General features: G+C 27.4%; 3 protein-coding genes across 5 annotated transcripts in view; 2 read left to right on the top strand and 1 right to left on the bottom strand.

Moving 5' to 3' along the window:
* The window catches only part of LOC126895993 (uncharacterized), a 124,060-nt gene that overhangs the window by 23,399 nt on the left and 76,894 nt on the right, over positions 1-23,767 (top strand). The gene's annotated exons all lie outside the window — the stretch shown is intronic.
* On the bottom strand, positions 136-7,500 carry LOC126895992 (uncharacterized). 2 transcript variants are annotated; one of them, XM_050668372.1, is made up of 4 exons: positions 7,444-7,500; positions 7,325-7,379; positions 1,814-2,380; positions 136-1,732 (listed from the first exon to the last, which is right to left on the bottom strand). In XM_050668372.1, the coding sequence occupies exons 1-4, from the start codon at positions 7,447-7,449 to the stop codon at positions 225-227; spliced, it is 2,136 nt and encodes a 711-aa protein (XP_050524329.1). In that variant the 5' UTR covers positions 7,450-7,500; the 3' UTR covers positions 136-224. The 2 variants fall into 2 exon arrangements, with proteins under 2 accessions (XP_050524329.1, XP_050524328.1); XM_050668371.1 differs by having other exon boundaries at positions 136-2,380.
* LOC126895995 (uncharacterized) overlaps positions 15,267-23,767 on the top strand; it is a 13,161-nt gene continuing 4,660 nt past the window's right edge. Inside the window, exons 1-2 of the mRNA XM_050668381.1 lie at positions 15,267-15,348; positions 15,414-15,468. Of these exons, the coding sequence (XP_050524338.1) occupies positions 15,343-15,348; positions 15,414-15,468 (61 nt within the window). The 5' untranslated portion in view covers positions 15,267-15,342. The remainder of the gene's footprint in view (positions 15,349-15,413; positions 15,469-23,767) is intronic.

The raw sequence follows: 23,767 nt of genomic DNA, 5'->3' as shown, positions 1-23,767 counted from the left end.
ATATAATATACGCATAATAACCTATGATAAAATACCATACGCATTGGTTCTTATGATACGAATTTTATGACCTTAGTGAAACAATTACTATGATGGGATTTTGTTCGCTACAAGCAAAAACCTCACACTAAAAAATAAATATCAAGTTAATTTATTTCAAAAATAAATAATTGATAGCAAACGTAAATGTATATAATAGAAATAAAGATTATTACATCAAGATATTAGTTGAGACAACCATTAGCGGTAGCATAGTTGGTTATATCAGTATAATCATTTCGAGTTGCTTCATAAATGGTTCCTTTACTCCATGGACAATCATTTTCATGAGCATATATTAAGCAATTAAATTGACCATTTGCAGCAGCAAGTCTTGTTGTGCCTTCATCCCATTCACATCCATTTTCATGAACATATATTAGGCAGTCTAAATGACCATTTGCAGCAGCCACACCCGTTGTACCTTCATCCCATTTACAACCGTTTTTATGTGCAAATATCAAACATTCAATACAACCACTAGCAGAAGCTTCTCTTGTAGTACCTTCGTCCCACTCACAACCATTTTCATGGGCATACTTTAAGCAGTCTAAATGACCATTTGCTGCAGCCCCTCTCATCGTACCTTCAACCCAATCACATCCATGTTCGCGGGCATATTTTAAACAATTTAAATTACCTTGTACAGCTCCCACACCTATTGTATCTTCATGCCAATTACATCCTTTTTCATGAACATATACTAAACAGTCTAAACAGCCACTAGCAGCAGCAGCTCTGGTTATACTATCATTCCAAACACATCCATTTTCATGGGCGTAAGTTAAACAGTTGAAACTTCCACTTTCTGCAGCAGCTCTAGTTGTGCGTTCATCCCACGGACACCCGTTTTCATGGGCATATTTTAAACATTCTAATTTACCGTTAAAAGCAGCTCCTTTTGTTGTATCGTCATCCCACGGACATCCATTTTCATGAGCATACCTTAAACATTCTAATTGGCCATTAGAAGCAGCCGCTCTTGTCGTTTTTTGATTCCAAAGACATGCATTTTCATGAGCATACTGTAAACATTTTAAATGTCCATTAGCAGCAGCAGCTATTGTTGTGATATCATCCCACGGACATTCATTTTCACGGGCATATTTTAAACATTCTAATTTACCGTTAGAAGCAGCCGCTCTTGTCGTGATATCATTCCAAAGGCATCCATTTTCATGAGCATACTTTAAGCATTTTAAATGACCATTAGCAGCAGCAGCTATTGTTGTGAAATCATCCCATGGACATTCATTTTCATGGGCATATTTTAAACATTCTAATTTACCGTTAGACGCAGCTTCTTCTGTAATATTTTCATTCCATGGACATTCATTTTCATGGGCATATTTTAAACATTCTAATTGACCGTTAGAAGCCGCTGCTTCTGTTGTACTTTCATCCCAAGGACATCTATTTTCATGGGCATATTTTAAACATTCTAAGCTTCCTTTAGTAGCAGCTGCTTTTGTTGTGCCTTCATCCCATGGACATTCATTTTCATGGGCATATTTTAAACATTCCAATTGACCATTAGAAGCCGCTGCTTCTGTTGTGCCTTCATCCCATGGACATTTATTTTCATGGGCATATTTTAAACATTCTAATTGACCGTTAGAAGCCGCTGCTTCTGTTGTGCCTTCATCCCATGGACATCTATTTTTATGGGCATATTTTAAACATTCTAATTGACCTTTAGTAGCAGCTGCTTTTGTAGTGCCTTCATCCCATGGACATCCATTTTCATGGGCATATTTTAAACATTCCAATTGACCTTTCATAGCAGCTGCTTTTGTTGTTTTTTCATCCCACGGATATCTATTTTCATGGGCATGTTTTAAAAAGTTTAAGTTTCCTGTATAAGCAGCCATAGTAATTAGGATTTTATTAAATTTGCTTATATTTTTTTGAGCATATTTCCAAATGTCTAGGTTTTTCTTTTCAATAGCAATTATCGCAATTTTGAATTTATTCCATTTACAGCCATTTTCATAGGCATATTTTAAGCATTCTATTTGACCATACTTTGCAGCTGCTTCTGTTGTACTTTCATTCCACGGACATTTATTTTCATGAGCATATTTTAAACATTCTAATTTACCATTAGCAGCAGCTGCTTCTGTTGTCCTTTCATCCCATGGACATTCATTTTTATTTGCATATTTTAAAATTTCCAAATTGCCTTTTGCAGCAGCCATAATAGTAGTATCTTCATCCCATTCACATCCATTATCATGAGCAAATTTTAAAAGTTTTATGTCTCCATTTTCAGCAGCTTTTCTAGTCGTACCTTTTTCAAATTTGTATATTATATTGTCATTGGACAATTTTAATTCAATAGCTAAATTAGTGCATATGTGTATTAATTATTATTTTATTAACATTTTCATATATTTTAAATTAATTTTTAAGTTATCTATAAAATTCATAAAATATATTTAGTAAAGAGAAAGTCAGTACAATTAAAATTTGCATTATTAATTTTTCAAAAAATTTAAATTATTGCTAAAGGTGAAGCTTGAATTATGATTATTTTTATCCTTTAGCATACTTTAGTCATGTTCCAATTATGTCATAAATATAATTTATAAGTATAAAAGTTGATCAATTTTAGAAAATAAGATACCATTGAAGTATTTGTGTAATTAAAAAATTTAAATAATAAATAGTTATTATTATAATAAATTAATACTTCTAATATAATATTATTTTAAAGAAGTGACTGTCCTAATTGAGTGGTTTATGTTAATAGAATTATTTTGTATTTTGGTGTATTCTAGATTTATACAGTATTTCGAAATTAGCAGTATATAAAAGATTACTTTAATACATTTTCAATTCAAATATAATTCAGATAATTATAAAATATTTTAATATATATAAAATTGACTTGGACTGATCATAAAACCGGTTTTAAGTCAGAAAAATTTTTAATATTTAGTTTTCAAACCAGAATAGAAATTATTGGAACAACAGATCGTGTTACATAAATTTTCCTGCGCCGTTTTACTATATGAAAATGATTTTTTTATAATTTCGTTCATATACCACTATTATCTATATGCTAAGAGGAAGTTAAAAAATTAATAGATTTAACAAAACATTTTTTAATTCATACATGTTTCAACGTTCTATATACGCTTAAGGCCTGTAGGGGCTCAGGTCTGTGGCGGATCCTCAGCTAGACAGTATCTAGTTTTATTATAATAATGATATTGTGAGTAAATTAAAGAAAATTTTTAACAATAAATGTGAATTATTTATTTTTTTCTATACATTTTTATGCATAAAATTAGCAATTTAAATAGCTTTTACCGTCATTATTTCACATTAAATTTACTTTATTCAATTAAATCTTTAAGCTTGAAGGAAAGAAGCTAATATCAATTTGTCGTTTTTTTTAAAAATTTTTAAGAATATTCTCCTTATTTTAATATATATTTACAAAAAAGTTATTGCATTGAAATTTGCTGATTGTAACTATTTTAAATTTATACTTATAAAGGACAAAAGAGTTGATTTATTGAAATAAAATTTTAATTGAATAATCTTATTTTAAATAGTTGGAATAAAAATGTATTCTAATAATTTTGAAATATTTTTATAAGAACTAAAATACGCGTTGAAGTAAAAAATTGATTATGTGAATTCTAAACATCTTCTACAATTAAAATTTATATGAAACATAAATATTGCCATATAAATAAGAATGATACTAATACTTACTACTATTTATTTATCTATGACTATTTAGTAGTATATTAAAGTAATTACATGTAATTTCCTTCAGAAAAACACTTAGTGTTACAGATTTGGCGAATCCGGAAGCCCGATCTGAGGTGTAGGGAAAATATCACTTTCATTGTCCCATGTACTGTAATAAGTGCACAGCTGTAACAGTACCCTGACCTTAAATAGTTAAGGTCATGAGTACAATGATAAGAAAATACATAAAAAGACGTGGATATGACCTAATGGTAAATACTCAAATCAAATAGACTGTATATTGGTAAAAGAGAGATTTACCATCAAGAAAACGAATAAAAGAACACACACGGGAGCCTTCTACGATTCAAATCATTTTTTAGTAGTAAGCAAACCTTAGAGTTTTACTAAAATATAATAAGATCGGAAATATCAGATATGAGAAACTCAAGAATAAGTAGATGATCAATTGAAATTAATTAAAAGTATCCTCGAAAAAGTGTCAGAGAAAGTGTTAGGAAAAGTTGATAGAATGAATAAATCACGGCATAACATAGTATGCTAAGTAGCTTTGAATAGAAAAAACCCAGCACACGGGGGTTGCGGCACAGTGGTGACGTGGCATAGTTGGATCAAGTATAATGATATCTGACAGTGATTAAAATCACTATAAAACAAAACGCTTCGATACAAATCTTTAGATAGTGTTTAATTTTAAAAAATTGATGGATTATTCCANTGATATCTGACAGTGATTAAAATCACTATAAAAAAAAACGCTTCGATACAAATCTTTAGATAGTGTTTAATTTTAAAAAATTGATGGATTATTCTTAAAGCTACATGATCTGTCATTTTCTTATTAATATCCTGAATGAAAAAGGAAATATAAAAAATATTATTTCTCATAAAATAATTGTGTTGAACCATACACTTTTCAATAAGTTATAGCATTATAAAGTTAAAAATGTAAAAAATAAAATCGAGAATTTTCACACAAAAATAGCATTCGTTAGCCATTTTCACCGTGAAGATAAAATAAAGTCCGCAAATTTTCCATGTTAAAGTATATTACATTAGCTTTAATTTATGATATATATAAAAGTGTTAGACTTTCCGGAACACCTTCAAAAATTAAGTTAAAAACGTTAATTTTTTGTGAAAAAGTTGTCAATTTAAATCCCCCCCTGTGGACAGGTTAAGTGTCAAATTTACAAAAATATACCAAAAGATAGGTAATGATATTATGCATGTATAAAAAAAAAAACGGTAGCACAGTGGGGTCGCGGCATAGTATATAGCATTACTACGACATTGCATAGTAGGGTCCAGTATAGATTTAATCTGACAGTGATTAAAATCACTATCATAAGAAACGCTTCGATGCAAATCTGTAGAGTGTTTAATTTTAAAAAATTGATGGATAATTGCAAAAGCAACATCAACTTCTATTAAAATAAAATACAAAACCCATAATTATCATACAAAAATAGTATATTTTTCAATATGGTAGCCATTTGCGTATAGAAGATAGATCGTCGGGACAAATTTTTTTTTTTCATTTTGTAGTACATAAAATAAGCTTTAATTTTATATATGTTTAAAGGACGCAGTATTTCCGGAACATTTTCAAAAATTAAGTTGAAAAAGTTATTTTTTGTAAAAAAGTTACTATTTTAAATCCTCCCAGTGAGCAGAATAAGTGTTAGATTTTCAAAAAAAATTATATCAAATGAAAGGGAAATATCTAAGGTTTCAATACAAAAAAATATTATTTTTATTTGTTCATTTTTGAAAAAGTTATGGCAGTTTTAAGTACAAAAAACATCCCGATAAAATGTAATTTTTATCGCAAACATTACATTTTTTTTTAAATTTTCGACAGCCATTTGCACATAGAAGATAAGATGTCGGGACAAATTTTTTTTTTTCATTTGATAGTATATAACATAACCTTTGATTTGATATATGTTTAAAGGACGCAGTATTTCCGGAACATTTTCAAAAGTTCAGTTGAAAAAGATCTATGTTTTTTACAATATTTTAAGTTTTGAACGCCCCCTATATAAGGGGAAATTGTCCAATTTTAATAAAAAGTATGTCAAATGAAAGATGTACTTATAATGTATTTAGAAAAAAAAAATTTGTGCTGATATATACATTTTTCAAAAAGTTATAGCATTTTTAAGTTGAAAATTTAAAATCGAAAATCGAAAATTTTAACACAAAAATAGTGTTTTTTTAACTACGGCAGCCGTTTAAATGTAGAAAAAAAAGTGTCGGGACAAATTTTTTTTTTTCATTTTGTAGTACATAAAATAAGCTTTAATTTGATATATGTTTAAAGGACGCAGTCTTTCCGGAACATTTTCAAAAATTAAGTTGAAAAAATTAATTTTTGTAAAAAAGTTGCCATTTTAAATCCCCCCCAATGAGCAGGTTAAGTGATAGATTTTCAAAAAAATGATATCAAATGAAAGGTAAATATCTAAGGTTTTAGTATAAAAAAAAATTATGTTGATTTGTTGATTTTTCAAAAAGTTATGGAAGTTTTAAGAAAAAAAAGTGAAAAAATTTCGAAAATTAGCGATTTTTAAATTTGTAATTTTTTTGGATATTTCCCCCATTTGCGGGGAACGAGGGAATTTTTTTCAATTTTTAAGGGTAATGTCTTCAACTAGATACGATTTGTGATCTTTTGACGTATTTTTGAAAGAAATCGGTCCAGTGAGAGCTGAGAAAAAGTGGCAACAGACATAAAAAAAAAAACACATCATAGTAAAATTAATACCTTCTCCGCTTCGCATCGAAGCTAAAATTATATTTATTTGTTCATTTTTGAAAAAGTTATGGCAGTTTGATGTAAAAAAAATTGAAGAAATTTCGAAAATTAGCGATTTTTAAATTTGTAATTTTTTTGAAGGATTCCCTCATTTACGAGGGACTAGGGAAATTTTTTCAATTTTTGAGGGTAATGTCTTCGACTAGATACGATTTGTGATCTTTTGACGTATCATTGAAAGAAATCGGTTCGGTGAAAGCTGAGAAAAAGTGGTACCAGACACAAAAAAAAACACATCATAGTAAAACCAATACCTTCTCAGCTTCGCATCGAAGCTAAAATATTATAATTAATAAATCAAGAAATATATAAAACTAAAAATAACATTTTTAAAACTTTTCTTTAACTAATAATTGATTATGCTACAGCATGAAAATATGATGATTATTTTATGCTAATCAGTATATTATCGATAAAAAAATTGATTAAAAATCGCTAAATTTTAATAAGTCATAACAAAAAAAAAAGTTGAAATTTTTTTTTTCATCATATTTTTAACTAAAAGTATGGTTTTCAATTGAAGTAAATTAATGTTTTATTTTTGCAACCCAGAAGGTATTAAAAAAAGTTAATTACTACATATTATTATAGAGTTTTTTGAATAGAACAATTTAATCCTAGACAAATATGGGATGTATATTTTATTATATCCAAATGTAATCGAAAAAAATAAATGAACTAACTAATACGTATAATTAATTTTATTAATAGGCATAAATAATGTATAATACAATTTACCTTCGTTAAATTTCAAACAGAATATAATCGACAAAAGAGATACTAATTGCCCATTCTAGAATAAAATTAATATTCTTTTAGATTTCAATTGAACAATTCACGTTATGTATATTACTTACCTCCATTTTTATTCAAGTGTTTAATTCAAAATAACTAATGACAATTGTTTAGTTATATTTCTACTTTTATATTTGTAAACTGAAAAGCAGCATTCTAAGTAAATATTAAATTATACCTTAAAAAATAATTATTATTTATAGTTAATTTATTGATATACCAGTAAAAGTCATTAATCAAATTGGTATTGATGTGAACATACTGTACTTAAGAGGTGTATTAATAATAAAAAAGTATTAAAATTACCCATGTTTATAACGAGAGCATAGATGATTAGTTTTAAGAGGAAATGGAGATCTTGCATTTGCAATTAAAATATATATATTAAAGTAAATTTCAAGACTAATGTATACTTAATGATATGTTTATCGTAATGTAGAAGTTACTCTGATTTACGAAAATTGTATACATAAACATAATAATCTGGTAAATAATATAATCTGGTTTTTCTGATGTTCATGTATTTTCAAGCTCTGTGAAATACCAACTATGAAGGATAGAGTTTGGTACTAGATATGTTTTATGATTTTTTGAATTATTGTTTATAAAATTAATATTTTTTAATAAAAATATTTTCTAGGAAATTATATTAAATTTCTAAAAATTAAATATTAAAATTGTACATCAATAAATTTTTTTCCAGTGTGCAATGAATAAAATATACCACATTCAAATAATAACAGAGTATGTTAATAAAAATTTTATACTAACAGAATACCTAGTAGATTTTTAATATAATTTATATTAATACTATATGTTAATGTTAAGTGCTTTCAGTAAACTACAAATAAAAAAACCCAACCCAGCACAGTGGAGTGGCGGCACAGTGGGGTCGTGGCATAGTTGGGTCCAGTATAGATGATATCTGACAGTGATTAAAATCACTATCATAAAAAACGCTTCGATGCAAATCTGTAGATAGTGTTTAATTAAAAAACAAAAAATTGTTAAAATAGCATATTTTTGAAGTTATGGCAGTTTTAAGTACAAAAAACATCCCGATAAATGTTATTTTTATCGCAAACATTACATTTTTTTTTAATTTTCGACAGCCATTTGCATATAGAAGATAAGATGTCGGGACAAATTTTTTTTTTCATTTGATAGTATATAACATAACTTGATTTGATATATGTTTAAAGGACGCAGTATTTCCGGAACATTTTCAAAAGTTCAGTTGAAAAAGGTCTATGTTTTTTTACAATATTTTAAGTTTTGAACGCCCCCTATATAAGGGGAAATTTTAATAAAAAGTATGTCAAATGAAAGATGTACTTATAATGTATTTAGAAAAAAAAATTTGTGCTGATATATACATTTTTCAAAAAGTTATAGCATTTTTAAGTTGAAAATTAAAAATCGAAAATCGAAAATTTTAACACAAAAATAGTGTTTTTTTAACTACGGCAGCTGTTTAAATGTAGAAAAAGAAATGTCGGGAAAAATTTTTTTTTTCATTTTATAGTACATAAAATAAGCTTTAATTTGATATATGTTTAAAGGACGCAGTATTTCCGGAACATTTTCAAAAATTAAGTTGAAAAATTTAGTTTTTGTAAAAAAGTTACTATTTTAAATCCCCTCAGTAAGCAAAATATATGTTAGATTTAAATGATATTAAATGAAAGGTAAATCTAAGGTTTTAGTATAAAAAAAAGTTATATTGATTTGTTCATTTTTCAAAAAGTTATGGAAGTTTTAAGAAAAAAAAATGAAAAAAATGACAAAATTTACCGNTTCAAAAAGTTATGGAAGTTTTAAGAAAAAAAAGTGAAAAAATTTCGAAAATTAGCGATTTTTAAATTTGTAATTTTTTTGGATATTTCCCCCATTTGCGGGGAACGAGGGAATTTTTTTCAATTTTTAAGGGTAATGTCTTCAACTAGATACGATTTGTGATCTTTTGACGTATTTTTGAAAGAAATCGGTCCAGTGAGAGCTGAGAAAAAGTGGCAACAGACACAAAAAAACACATCATAGTAAAACCAATAAGCTGAGAAGATTCAGCTTCGCATCGAAGCTAAAAAATTTATTATTAATGTTAACATTTATTAAATTATAATCTAAGGCATAATCTATGGTATAAGGAATGGTAACAAAAAATTAATTTTAATGTATAACAGCTATTAGTTTCGATGGGAAGCTGAGAAGGTATTAATTTTACTATGATGTGTTTTTTTTTTTTTTTATGTCTGTTGCCACTTTTTCTCAGCTCTCACTGGACCGATTTCTTTCAAAAATACGTCAAAAGATCACAAATCGTATCTAGTTGAAGACATTACCCTTAAAAATTGAAAAAAATTCCCTCGTTCCCCGCAAATGGGGGAAATATCCAAAAAAATTACAAATTTAAAAATCGCTAATTTTCGAAATTTTTTTACTTTTTTTTCTTAAAACTTTCATGAATATTTAAAAAATCAACAAATAAACATAATTTTTTTTTATACTAAAACCTTAGATATTTACCTTTCATTTGATATCATTTTTTTGAAAATCTATCACTTAACCTGCTCATTGGGGGGGATTTAAAATGGCAACTTTTTTACAAAAATTAATTTTTTCAACTTAATTTTTGAAAATGTTCCGGAAAGACTGCGTCCTTTAAACATATATCAAATTAAAGCTTATTTTATGTACTACAAAATGAAAAAAAAAAATTTGTCCCGACACTTTTTTTTCTACATTTAAACGGCTGCCGTAGTTAAAAAAACACTATTTTTGTGTTAAAATTTTCGATTTTCGATTTTAAATTTTCAACTTAAAAATGCTATAACTTTTTGAAAAATGTATATATCAGCACAAATTTTTTTTTTCTAAATACATTATAAGTACATCTTTCATTTGACATACTTTTTATTAAAATTGGACAATTTCCCCTTATATAGGGGGCGTTCAAAACTTAAAATATTGTAAAAAACATAGATCTTTTTCAACTGAACTTTTGAAAATGTTCCGGAAATACTGCGTCCTTTAAACATATATCAAATCAAAGGTTATGTTATATACTATCAAATGAAAAAAAAAAATTTGTCCCGACATCTTATCTTCTATGTGCAAATGGCTGTCGAAAATTTAAAAAAAAATGTAATGTTTGCGATAAAAATTACATTTTATCGGGATGTTTTTTGTACTTAAAACTGCCATAACTTTTTCAAAAATGAACAAATAAAAATAATATTTTTTTGTATTGAAACCTTAGATATTTCCCTTTCATTTGATATAATTTTTTTTGAAAATCTAACATATATTTTGCTTACTGAGGGGATTTAAAATAGTAACTTTTTTACAAAAACTAACTTTCTCAACTTAATTTTTGAAAATGTTCCGGAAATACTGCGTCCTTTAAACATATATCAAATTAAAGCTTATTTTATGTACTATAAAATGAAAAAAAAAATTTGTCCCGGCGACCTATCATCTATGCGCAAATGGCTACCATATTCAAAAATATGCTTTTTTAACAAATTTTTTTTTTTTAATTAAACACTATCTACAGATTTGCATTGAAGCGTTTTTTATGATAGTGATTTTAATACTATCAGATATCATCTATACTGGACCCAACTATGCCACGACCTCACTGTGCCGCCACCCCACTGTGCTGGTTTTTTTTTTATTTTATGTATTTAAGTACAAATATAATATAACTAAAGACTTCAGAGAGGTAGTTTTGGTTAAACCAGCTGATCGATGTAACTTAGGTAATACATCATATAGTTACGTTTAGTGCAGTTTTTATATCTGAGGCACCAAGTAGTCCATAGATTTTTTAGCTTCGATGTGAAGCTGAAAAGGTATTAATTTTAGTATGATGTGTTTTTTATTATTTCTTTATTTTTATTTTTTTTTGTGTCTGTTACCCTCGAAAAAGTGTCAGAGAAAGTGTTAGGAAAAGTTGATAGAATGAATAAATCACGGCATAACATAGTATGCTAAGTAGCTTTGAATAGAAAAAAAAAGCAAGGCAAATATGGCTAAATGGTGTTGACAATTGTGAAAAAGAAAGTATCTTCAGAGGAAAAAAAGCTCATAATTTTATAAGGTGTAAAAAGAATCAGTATGTTCAGAATATTATAAGAGAAGCGGAAAACAAATATATATATTATATAATATATCAAAAAACAAAAAAATTTTATTTCTTTTATCTACATAAATTTCTTGATTTATTAGCTATTAATTACTTTTTAGTGTCATCCCTTATAATTTAAAGGGGTTTCGGTTTTATTTTAGCTTCGAAGCAAAGTTGAAAAGATATTCGTTTTACTATGATGTGTTTTTTTTTTGTGTCTAGTACCACTTTTTCTCAGCTTTCACCGAACCGATTTCTTTCAACGATACGTCAAAAGATCACAAATCATATCTAGTCGAAGACATTACCCTCAAAAATTGATAAAATTTCACTCATTCTCCGTAAATGGGAGAAGTCTCTAAAAAAATTCCAAATTTAAAAATAGCTAATTTTTTATATGATATGATTATATTAGATTATATAATTTTGATATGATTATATCAATATAATTTTTTTTTTATAGATGCTTGATGTCATTACTTATCATTTGATATATTTTTTATATAAATCTGATCCCTTATCTGCCCATAGGGGGGGATTTTAAATGATAACTTTTTCACAAAAAATTTACTTTTACACATAAAATTTTGAAAGTGTTCCGGAAATACTGACACTTTTATATATCACTTAAATTAAAGTTGATGTACTATACTTTATTATGGAAAAAAAAAAATACGGACTTCATTTTGTTTTCATGGTAAAAACAATCATCAAAGTTTTTAAAAAAAAATACGATTTTTGTAAAAAAATTTCTTTTTATATTTTTAATTTTATAATGCTATAACTTTTTGAAAAATGTATGGATCATTATACTTTTTTTTGAGATAAGTACTATTTATATTTGTATATTATTAATATATATATATATTTATTTATTCAAATATTACACTTCTAACTTATAATCAGAATATAAATAAGGAAATCCTATTTTAATCACTGTCAGATATCATCTATGCTACGGCCCCACTGTGCCGCCACCTCACCTGTTTTATAATAACCTGTTTTTTTTAAATTATCGTCAAACGCAATAAGATTTTAAGTTTACCTAGATTAGAATTTTTTTTTATTAATACTAAATTAATAACTTAAACACATTGCTATTTACTTTAATTGTTATTTAAAAAGTACAAATTATTGAACTTTGACTTTGTTTCATATGTAATTATTCTAAAATAAATAATACGATTAATTTTTTGAATAAAACATTTGTATTTATTTTTGAAATAATTATGAGCAATATTTGTGCATATATGATGAAAACATAATGCATGGTAAAAATACGAATGCAAATAACATTTTTTTGTAAAATTTATATTTAATATCAAAATTTAATACGATTTATGAATAATATTAATATATTGTATTACTTTAGGTAATGCAACTAATATTTGTCGCACAAATATATTTATAAATTTTTCATGATTGTTGACAATTAAAACTTATTTTATCTATAGTTTACTAAAGATCTTTTATCGTAAAATTTACTTAAATGTACAAGTATCCCTACATATTATCCTATGCAAATATAACATGCTGTTTTGTAAACTATACGCAATGTCTAATTTGTATCTTAAATGATGAAATCACCGGTGCCTTTACACTACATCGAGGGAGAGGCTTAAATTTTCTATTTAATGATGTCAATTCCAAACTTGCAAGTTGAGTTAAAAAAAAGTTATGATAAATAGTTCAGTCATTTTTGTATTATAATCTTTCATAAATTCGACTTAAAAGAACCAAAAAATAGGTATTCACCACAATATAAGGTATAAGGTGTTAATTATAATCATTTTGTAAAATTTTACTTCAGGTAACCCAAATTTTTTTAGAATAGTTATAAAAGTAATATTTGAGACGTATAGTTTCAAAATCAGCTATAAGTGAATTTTTTTAAAACAATTTTTATTTTGTATTTTCTAAATGGTCACACTGTACTTAATGTCCTGTAAAAATATTGTACTTAAAAACAGGCTATAACTGGTTTAAATTAATCATGGAAAAATATGGTTGGTTTCAAAATCACCCATCTAACAATGTCAATTTCAAACTAGCCATGTATACAGAAAAAAAAATTTTGACTTCAAAACCAGCCATCTGATGAAATTGGCAACAAAACCAGCTATATAAAAATTATAAAACTAAATAACTCTTGTAAAAATATTTTGTTAAAGTAAATATTCACACAATGTGTTTATACTCCCAAGCTTTAATATCATACATATTATAAAATCGTTTAAGTTAAATCTTAACCTCATTATTTTATTTTGTTATTCATGAAAAATTTTAAAAAATGGTTTTGGCTAGTTTTGAAACTATACGCCTCATTTGCAAATTTTGATACTGTAATGTCAAAATTAAGACAAACTGTGAAAATGAGTAAAATAGCTATTTTTCATAAAAAAATCTTATCTTTTCTCCAACAATTTTTGATACTCAGCATATATAGTTCTTTAACCTATAAATAAAAATGTTATCGAAATTTTAAAAATTTAGTTTTTACAATAGTTAAATAATTAAACATAGTCATTAATTCTATAATAGTAAAATATATCTAAAAATTTCAACATTTCGGAAAATCATTTTTTTTATAAAATATTTTTAGCATGGTAATAATAAAGATAAAAATATTAATTATACATTCATACACACATTATGATGCTAAAGACAATGGTGTAAATAAGTTTTGTGTAGCATGATTATTTTTAAATGATATTGAAGTATTGCTGACTATTTCTCTGTTTTGAGGGGTTAAGAATACTTCCACGGCCTTTCTGCCAGTTGTAAGAGGCGACTAATGTATTTGCTTCAGGTTGGAACTAAAACTTAGGCGGATTGTCCCATAAAATATACGTGGGTACAACAAAAAAAAGGAAATAAAGTAGTTAGAGACGGAGAAGGCCTAAAAAATAAAGTGTTTGATTGCATACATAGATTGTACGGTAGCTGTATTAGCAGTCATGTGTACAAACAATTCAAACGCTTGTAGTGTCAACGGTGTAGGGAAATCATCACTCAACTCCAGACTGGACTGGATTATATGGGAGTAAGATAGATACAACGTAAGAAGAGGCATGTGGAATTCGGAATATTAACTGTTAGAAGTAGATAATTAGTAGAAGTGTTGAAGAGAAGAAAAGTTAATACTAGCTGTGTGCAAGATATTAAGTGGAAGGGAGAGAAAGCAAGGGAAATAGGTGAGGGTTATAAAATAATATAATCAAGTAAGAATACAGGTAAAGTGGAGAGAAGCGTCTGGTGTGTTATGTCATAAAAGAATTCCAATGAGGCTGAAAGGTAAATTCTATAAGACTGTAGTGAGAGCAGCTATGATGTTTGGATCAGAATATTGGGTGATTGAAAAGAGAATAGAGCAGAGAATGAATGTAGCAAAGATGAGAATGCTTAGATGAATAAGTAAAGTGACTACAGAGATAGGATAAAGAACGGACATATAAGAGGGAATATTGGGTAGCGTCAATCGTGGATAAGATGAGAGACAATAGACATAGATGGTCATGATATAATCTCTATTGTCTCAAAAAACTATGCTCTCGTATTAAAAATGAGTAATTTTAATATTTATGTATTATTAATACACCTCTTAAGTACAGTATATTGACATCAATACCAATTTGGTTAAAGACTATTACTTGTATATGAATAAAATAACTATAAATAATAATTATTTTTTAAGGTATGATTCAATATTTACTTAAAATAGTGTTTTTCAGTTTAAAAATTTAAAAATTGAAATTAATTTTGTCAGTAGTTTTTTATATATACACTAATGTAACCAAAAAATAGTCATTAGTTATTTAATATTTGAATAAATATGGAGGTGAGTAACACACATAACACGAAGCGTTCGATTATAATCTAAAAGAATATTTTATTTTATTCTAGAATTGGCATTTAATATACTTTTTGTTAATAATATGCTGTTTGATATTTAACGAAGGTAAATTATATATTATATTATTTATGCTTAAAATACATCATAAAGTCACAAATTTATTTGCTTTAACACATAATTTTTTGTATTTGAAAAAATATTTACATTCCCTGTAAATGGTGGAAATCAACAAAAAATTTACGATTTTTAATTTACAACAATTTTTTAAACTATCTTTTCTTAAAACTGCTGTAAATTTAATTATTCACAAATGGTCTGCCATGTTCTATTATATTTCTAATATTTTGTATTATTTTATTTTAATAATTGTTATACATTGGGGTTATAAAAATCAATTTGTAATGAAAATAGTATTTTTACTTATTGAAAAAAATTAATTAAATTGAATTTACGAAAAATGTAACATAAAAACCCAGCACAGTGAGGTCACGGCACAGTGGGGACGTGGTATAGTTGGGTCCAGTATAGATTTAATCTGACAGTGATTAAATCACTATCATACGAAACAATTCGATGCAAATCTGTAGGTAATGTTTCATTGTAAGAAATTGGTGGATAATTTCAAAAGCAACATCAACTATTTCCTTAGTTATATCCCGATTAGTAATTCTTAGATTCAAAAATATAATATGAAATTATATATTATATAATTGTTATATTGAATTGTTTTCAAATTATTATTGATTTTTATTTTTAATATGTTAAAAGTAATAATTTCTAACCTACTTTTTTTCGTCCTTTAAAGTGAAAGTTTATTATAAATAAAAAATGAATTTATCATCATAACTTGACGCGTATCCAATATATACGGTGAACACCACACACAAAATATATATATTTATTTATATAGATTTGTATAGCAAGGTTAACAGCACAATAATTACAGCGGTGATATAGGAAAATATCAAATATAGTCTATGACTCTATATATATATATATATATATATATATAGATTTAATTATTCAAACCACACCTTTGCGCAATAAGTAAACCAGTTAATAAGAATAGTAATTATAAATATAATCACCAACGACAACGAAAAACAATGAACATGAAAAATGAAACGCAACAACGAGTCCAGGTTAACGTCAAAAAAACCGAACAGCCAAAAGTAAAATACACCAGTTCAGGTGAATGTCGAAACGAAAACAGGACGCAATATCGGTAATCCATATTCGGCGGCGGCCTTATCTCAGTGTCAAGGGCGGGGTGACGACCGATGACAACCGATTGTCATATTAATAGCTGGACGGCTGATATCGAGAGAGACACGGGTGAGCGCCAGCCTAGAGCAAAAGGCGGTGCCGTGTCAAACTTTTACCTCAACTTTTTCAAGCACAATTTTTCAAAAGTTAAATTGAAAAAGCTATATTTTGCAAAAAAATTTTAAATCCCCCCCTTATGAGCAGGTTAAGTGTTCGATTTTCTAAAAAAAAATTATATCGAATAAAAGGAAAATATCTAAGGTTTCAAAAAAAAAAAAAAAAATTAAGTTGTTTTGTTAATTTTTAAAAAAGTTAATATAGTTTTAAGAAAAAATTGACGAAATTTATCGATTTTGAAAATTTTCCATATTTACGGGAAACAAGAAAATTTATTTCAATTTTTAAGGGTAATGTCTTTGACTAGATACGATTTGTGATCTTTTGACGTGTCGTTGAAAGAAATCGGTTCGGTGAGAGCTGAAAAAAAGTGGTAACAGACACAAAAAAAATATCATCCATAGCTTCGCATCGAAACTAAAATCAAGCCATTATATAGAGTAGATTCTATGTACAAATTGTTTAAAATTATTTTTTTACGATATCAATCATTGGAATATGTATTGAGAATGTATTTATTACAGAAGAAAACAAAAACTCTTTAAACTAAAAATTGGTTATAGGTATGTAATTTATTCCATAAAAATTATTTATGCTGAATAAGCGTATTAATAATTCGAATAGCAATACTACCAACATAATAAGATCTCTTTGGTATTGATTTATTATAAATCAATGATAATTTTACTAAGTATGTTTTGCGGGTTTACTTAATGAAATAATGATCATCGCAATTACTTTTATTACAACTTTATTGATGAAACTTACATTACAGCTGGGCGCTTGCGCGTACGTTACATATTCTCTGGGCCGAGTGTAAACCGATACTAACTCTACATTATAATCGCAAAGGTTACTACCACTCAATACACAACAAAGTATAATTGAAATTATGAAAACATACATTTTTAATAAATATTGATAACATAATTAATAAGAATTAGTTGTGAGATTACAAAATTATAATTATATTAGAACTTTAATAAATAAATGTTTGGTTTTTAATAATATTTTATACTATGATAAATTATCCTAAATATTTCCGTTTAGACAATTTTTAAATAAATAATATTTGTAGTAACAATTATTTTTGTTATAAATGAAAATTTTTTTAGTAAAATAAAGATTTATTTGTTTATTAAACTCCAACGCTTATTTTTATAATAATTAATGCATAATTTATAATTTTTACTTCTATTTTTCCATGATTTGTGTAGTCTCTGTGTTTTGTAACTAACACAGAGTCAATAAACACATAAAAAAAAAAGATAAATTATGGCGGAGGAGAGGGATATGTATTTAGGTTTATCTGGTAGTTGAACTATATTGAGTTATGGAATAACAAAATATCCCTAATTCACCTCATTTTCTTTTTGTATAATATGTGAATATTAATGGAGTCAAATGCAAATAAAAATTCGCTCTTAACTTTATTTTTTTCGTAGTTGATTGAATAATTCTTATAGTTAACTACTCAGTTTAATGTTAACAATCGTTTGCAGGATCTTGGGCTTATTTCTATTAATTAGATTTATATGTATATTGGATCTTAATCATCAATACGCGTTTTTTTTTGCTTCGTAATATACGTAGTTGATAAAATACGCACTTAAGGGGGCGTATAAGTAAAAATGATACGCATACAAGGAACCAGAAATGGCGTTGTGTTCCATACAATTATAATACATGTATGTAACCATTATACATTGAATTACTCAACTTTTTTCAAAAATTATTAAAATTATCATGAAATAATGGACCACTTTTTAAATTTAAGTGGTTTGGTTGGGTTTCAAATACTTGATCAAGCCACCCTCATGCATTATTTCACTTGATATAAAAAACTTATACTGAGAAAAATTGGATTCGATCAAACAATCCCTTCCCGTGTCATATTAGAGTTGAAGTTTGACCAAATAATGTTATATTTTGGTTTTTTACATTTATTTCAATGAATATTAAAGTTAGAGGAAATATATATGAAACAAAAAGGATTTATTATTAAATTTCATATTAAAACGTTTCAATAAATTTTTTTCAAGTCCATCATTACTGTGATAATTAAAAAATATGTTTTTACTTAATGTAATTTTGTAAATTTTAAACGTTCTATTTACAATAACTTTAACAATAATTAAAAATTATTGTACACGATAGATAAAAAAAAAATAAAGAATTAAATCCCCATTTACGAGGAACGAGGGACATTTTTTCAATTTTTGAGGGTAATGTATTGTACTAGATACGATTTGTGATCTTTTGACGTATCGTTGAAAGAAATCGGTTCGGCGAGAGTTGAGAAAAAGTGGTAACAGAATCAAAAAAAATAAATAAATAAAAATNGGTTCGGCGAGAGTTGAGAAAAAGTGGTAACAGAATCAAAAAAAATAAAAATAAAAAAAACACATCATAGTAAAACCAATACCTTCTTAGTTATGCATCGAAGCTAAAATTGCCAAATTAAATGTAATAAAATAAAACATAATACACATATTATTATTTTAAAGGTCGCAGTAGAAAATAGAAATGAAAATAATAATAATAGCGATTGTAGCATAATCATTATACTATTACAACAACCGATACGAGCGTACATACTAATATTTTACCGTATGGACGACGCTGCCGGTCGCCCAAACACTGCTGTGTGTCCATGCGTACCCGCATATACTGGGGTAAACACTTTAATGTTCGCACACAACAAATGTATTATAACAATTGTACTATTTAAAAATTTGCATTTTTAATAAAAATATAGAATTAAGAATATACATTTAATTTTCTTCTTTTAATTAATTTTAGTAGGGGGTGCGATCGTCCCTTCGTTCAAGCCACGAGCCGCCACTGGTTATCAGGTTATATTTTTGACATTAAACGGAATGCTTATTACTCGTATATATTTATATAATTTTTTTTTTTATCTTTGTTTCAAAATACCGCAAAGAAACATTTATTTCATTGATTCTATTAATAAACAAACAACTGGTAAAAAATTACTGATAGTTAAAGACTGCTTAAGTGTATTATTTTACAATAAATGATTAGTAAAACTTAGTTTACACGAAAGTGGTAGATCTGTGAAATTAGAAGAATGTGTAATTTTTTGAAAAAAGTGAGGATCCCAACATAAATCAAATTCTTGTATAATAAAATTTTAAATGATTTTTGAGTCTTGGAGATGTTTAGAAAATAATAATAATAGATCAAGTATTATAAACTAACAAAGGAAAGATCAATTTAAAGAAAATTTGTTTGATATAACTCTTGAAAATATAGCAAAACTGATAAAAAATTAAAGTAGACCTAGCCATTTTAGAGTTACAACGATAAAAAGGGTGACCTGGAAGAATGATGGGTGTTGACTTAAAAATACATATAGCTAAAAAAAACAATTACCTCGATTAGAAAAAATAACGAACAAATGGTAGCTTTTGACTCAGGTAGGTACTATATAATTCTTAAGAGTTAATATATATATATTCCTTTTTAATGAGTACTTTAATATCCGTTTTCATCGACAAGTTCTGAAAAAAGTGATCAAATTAAACAAACTGATTGACCAACACTAAGTTTACTTATTTATATAACAAGTCAGAAAAAATTGTAGGTCCATCAATATATAAAAAATTAAGAAGAAGTAGTTATATAACTCCGTAGCTTTGTGCAGCATTAACTAAATGTAAAGTAAGTGACTGAGATGCAATGGATACTATAACAGCTTGTCTCGAAGCTGTATCGGTAGACATTAATATTTTTATCCTTAGTTAACCGTATCTTCTTCTTTGAGTGCCATATTCGTTAACGAACGTTGGCCATCTTGTTAGTTATTTAGTCTCTATCAACGGCTGCTCTGAATAGAGAGCTCGTAGATGTATTGAACCACTTTCGGAGGTTGTCCATTCAAAAAATTTGAGATCATCCACGGTTCCTTCTTTCAACTATTTTACCTTCGATTATTAATTGTAGTAGATTATATTTTTCTGGATGTCGCATAAAATGTCCCAGGTATTGAAGTTTACGCGTTTTTATTAGTGTCACTAATTACAGATCCTTGTTAATTCGTTCTAATACTGTGACATTCGTTATATGATCGCACCTACTAATTTATAATATTCTACGGTATATCCACATCTCGAACGCTTGAATTCGGTTGTAAGAACTTTGGATAGAGTCCAAGTCTCTACTCTATAAAAATTTACGGTAAATACATAGCAACGAATCATTCTAATTCAGAGATTCATGCTTAGCTGATGGCTACAGAATATACTTCTCATTTTCATAAAAGCCGCCCTTACTTTCTCTATTCTAGTTATTCTCTTATCCTAGTTATTAATCAATAATTGTCCAAAATAAATAATTTTATTTACTCTATTTAAGGTTTAGTTAAGTTTGAGCACACTTATCGAGCTTTGTTCCTTATCGATTATCATATATTTGGTTTTTTGGGCAAGTTTTCACTGGCTGTTACTACTCTGTCTAATATCTGTTGCAGGTCTTCGATGCTGCCAACTATCAACACGGTGTCACCTGCATATCTCAAGATGTTTATAATTTTCTCGTTTATAATAATGCCCTCCTCTGCCTCTTCCAAGGCCTCCGACATTAATTCTTCCGATTATAGATAGAAAAGCAATGGCAAAAGGATATATCCTTGTCGAATTCCTCTTCAAATTTTAAAGTCATTAGAAAGTGTATTATTTATTCAAATATTAGCTTGTTGATGCCAATAAAAATTCGTTATGAATTGTAGATCTTTACCATTTATACCAATTTTTCGCAAAACTTCAAACAGAATTTCATGACTCACCATGTCAAAAGCTTTCTCAAAATCAATGAAGCACAAATAAACCTTATGGTTGACATCTCGGTATCGTTAAACCAGTATTTGGATGCTAAATATTGCTTATGGCTTTCTGTACTTCAATCACCAATATTGACGGTCCGATATCGTTAAACGTTATTTCGTGCCTTTCTGGCCGTACATCGTGAAAAAGTTCTTTTTCTAAGTATTGTTGCCACCTCTTGAATTTATCCTCCAAGGTTGTTATTAAATTTCCATCCATATCTGTTAAGATGCTTTCTGATGCTTTTGATACCATTCTGACTGCTTCTTTAATTATTTTATGTACATTGAAGCTATCACCCACTCTCATATAATTTTCTATTTCTTTGCATTCATTTGCGAAGTGTTCTTCCTTTGCAAGCCGCACTTCTCTTTTTATTTGTCTATGAATTTGTTTATATTGTTGATCATTTACATTTTTATGTTTTCTTCTTTTATTCATTAAGTTCAGAATCTTGTCAGTAATCCATGGCCTTTTCTTGGTGCTTATATTCTGTCCCAATTTACTTTTGGCTATTTCTGTAATGGACTTTTTAAATGATTGTAATGTTTTTTCAAGCATACTATTTTATTGATACGTGTTCTTCTTCTTCTTCTTAGGCTTGAAACAGACCATTTAGGTCTAATGCTGCTTCTACAATTCCTCTTCATTGCATCCTATCTACTGCCAAATTGATGTTATACGTAGAGTCCACTCGTGTCAAGTCTCTTCACGGTATCGACCCATCTTTGACGTGATCTTCCTATGGGTCTTTTCCATTAAGGTTTCCATCGAGCACTTTTCCTATAAGACATTTTTCTGCACGCCTCACGTGACCAGCCCATTCTAGTTTTTTGTGACTTGGAAATTTGCAAAACTCAGTTTGTTATAGAGTCTTTGTAAATCTTCATTTTTCTTACTTTCGAAAACTCCTAAGTCTACATTAAACACGGAACCATAAATTTTCCTTAGTATTCTTCTCTCGAAGATGGCTAGTTTTTCCTCATCACCCTTTGTGCTGGCCACATCTCGCATGCATACATTGCTACTGGTCGCAAATTAATACGTGTTACATAAAACAATGTTTCGTCTGCAAAATAATATTAATTTTTTGAAAAATTAGCACTTTATGAATAAATGAATAAAGAAATAAACATAGCCTTTAAAATATTTTGCAATTATTTGTCTTATTTGAGTGAAGATAATGTGGGTCTTGCTTAACAAACAGTTAATTAAAAAAAATTACATTAAATGTAAATCAATCAAACTCTACCAATAGACTTGTTGTCGATTGATCCTATGAATATGTTTCATATTTCAATGTATTTTCTTTAGCTACATTCACCTAAATGACGTGATAAAAGTTATAAAACTACCTGACTAAAAATATCTTCGATAATTTTAGTTAATGATACCGTTGAACGCTCTATAAAGTTAATGGAAGACTATAATTCTAAAATTACCGAAAACCAAGAACAAAAACAATATATGTTTATACAAACAATACTTAAATACAATAATATAATAATGTATTAATGTATATAAATTAACTCTACTTCATTTTAGCTTCGATGCGAAGCTGAGAAGGTATTGGTTTTACTAAGATGTGTTTTTTTTTTTTTTTTTTGNTTTTAGCTTCGATGCGAAGCTGAGAAGGTATTGGTTTTACTAAGATGTGTTTTTTTTTGTGTCTGTTACCACTTTTTCTCAGCTCTCGCCGAACCGATTTCTTTCAATGATACGTCAAAAGATCACAAATCGTATCTAGTCGAAGATATTACCCTCAAAAATTGAAAAAAATTCCGTCGTTCCCCGTAAATGGGGGAAACCTCCGAAAAAATTACAAATTTAAAAATGGCTAATTTTCGAAATTTTTTCAATTTTTTTTACTAAAAACTGCCGTAACTTTTTTAAAAATAAACATATCAATATAATTCTTTTTTTTATAAATGCATGATGTTATTACCTATCATTTGGTATATTTTTTTTATAAATTTGACTTTTTACCTGCCCACAGGGGGGGATTTAAAATGACAACTTTTTTACAAAAAATTAATTTTTTCAACTTAACTTTTGAAAGTGTTCCGGAAAGTCTGACACTTTTATATATATATTAAATTAAAGCTAATGTAATCTACTTTATTATGTAAAAAAAAAATTTCGGACTTTATTTTGTCTTCACGGTGAAAATGGCTACC

The sequence above is a fragment of the Daktulosphaira vitifoliae genome, unplaced genomic scaffold, assembly GCF_025091365.1.
Source record: "Daktulosphaira vitifoliae isolate Bord-2020 unplaced genomic scaffold, ASM2509136v1 Scaffold_1, whole genome shotgun sequence".
Lineage (NCBI taxonomy): Eukaryota > Metazoa > Arthropoda > Insecta > Hemiptera > Phylloxeridae > Daktulosphaira > Daktulosphaira vitifoliae.
This window is presented reverse-complemented; position numbering and strand designations above follow the sequence as displayed.

Coding starts and splice junctions, on each gene's coding strand:
- LOC126895992 (XM_050668371.1), bottom strand. Junction 2,381..7,324: donor CTGTTTGAAATTTAACGAAG/GTAAATTGTATT, acceptor GCACTAATTTAG/CTATTGAATTAAAATTGTCC.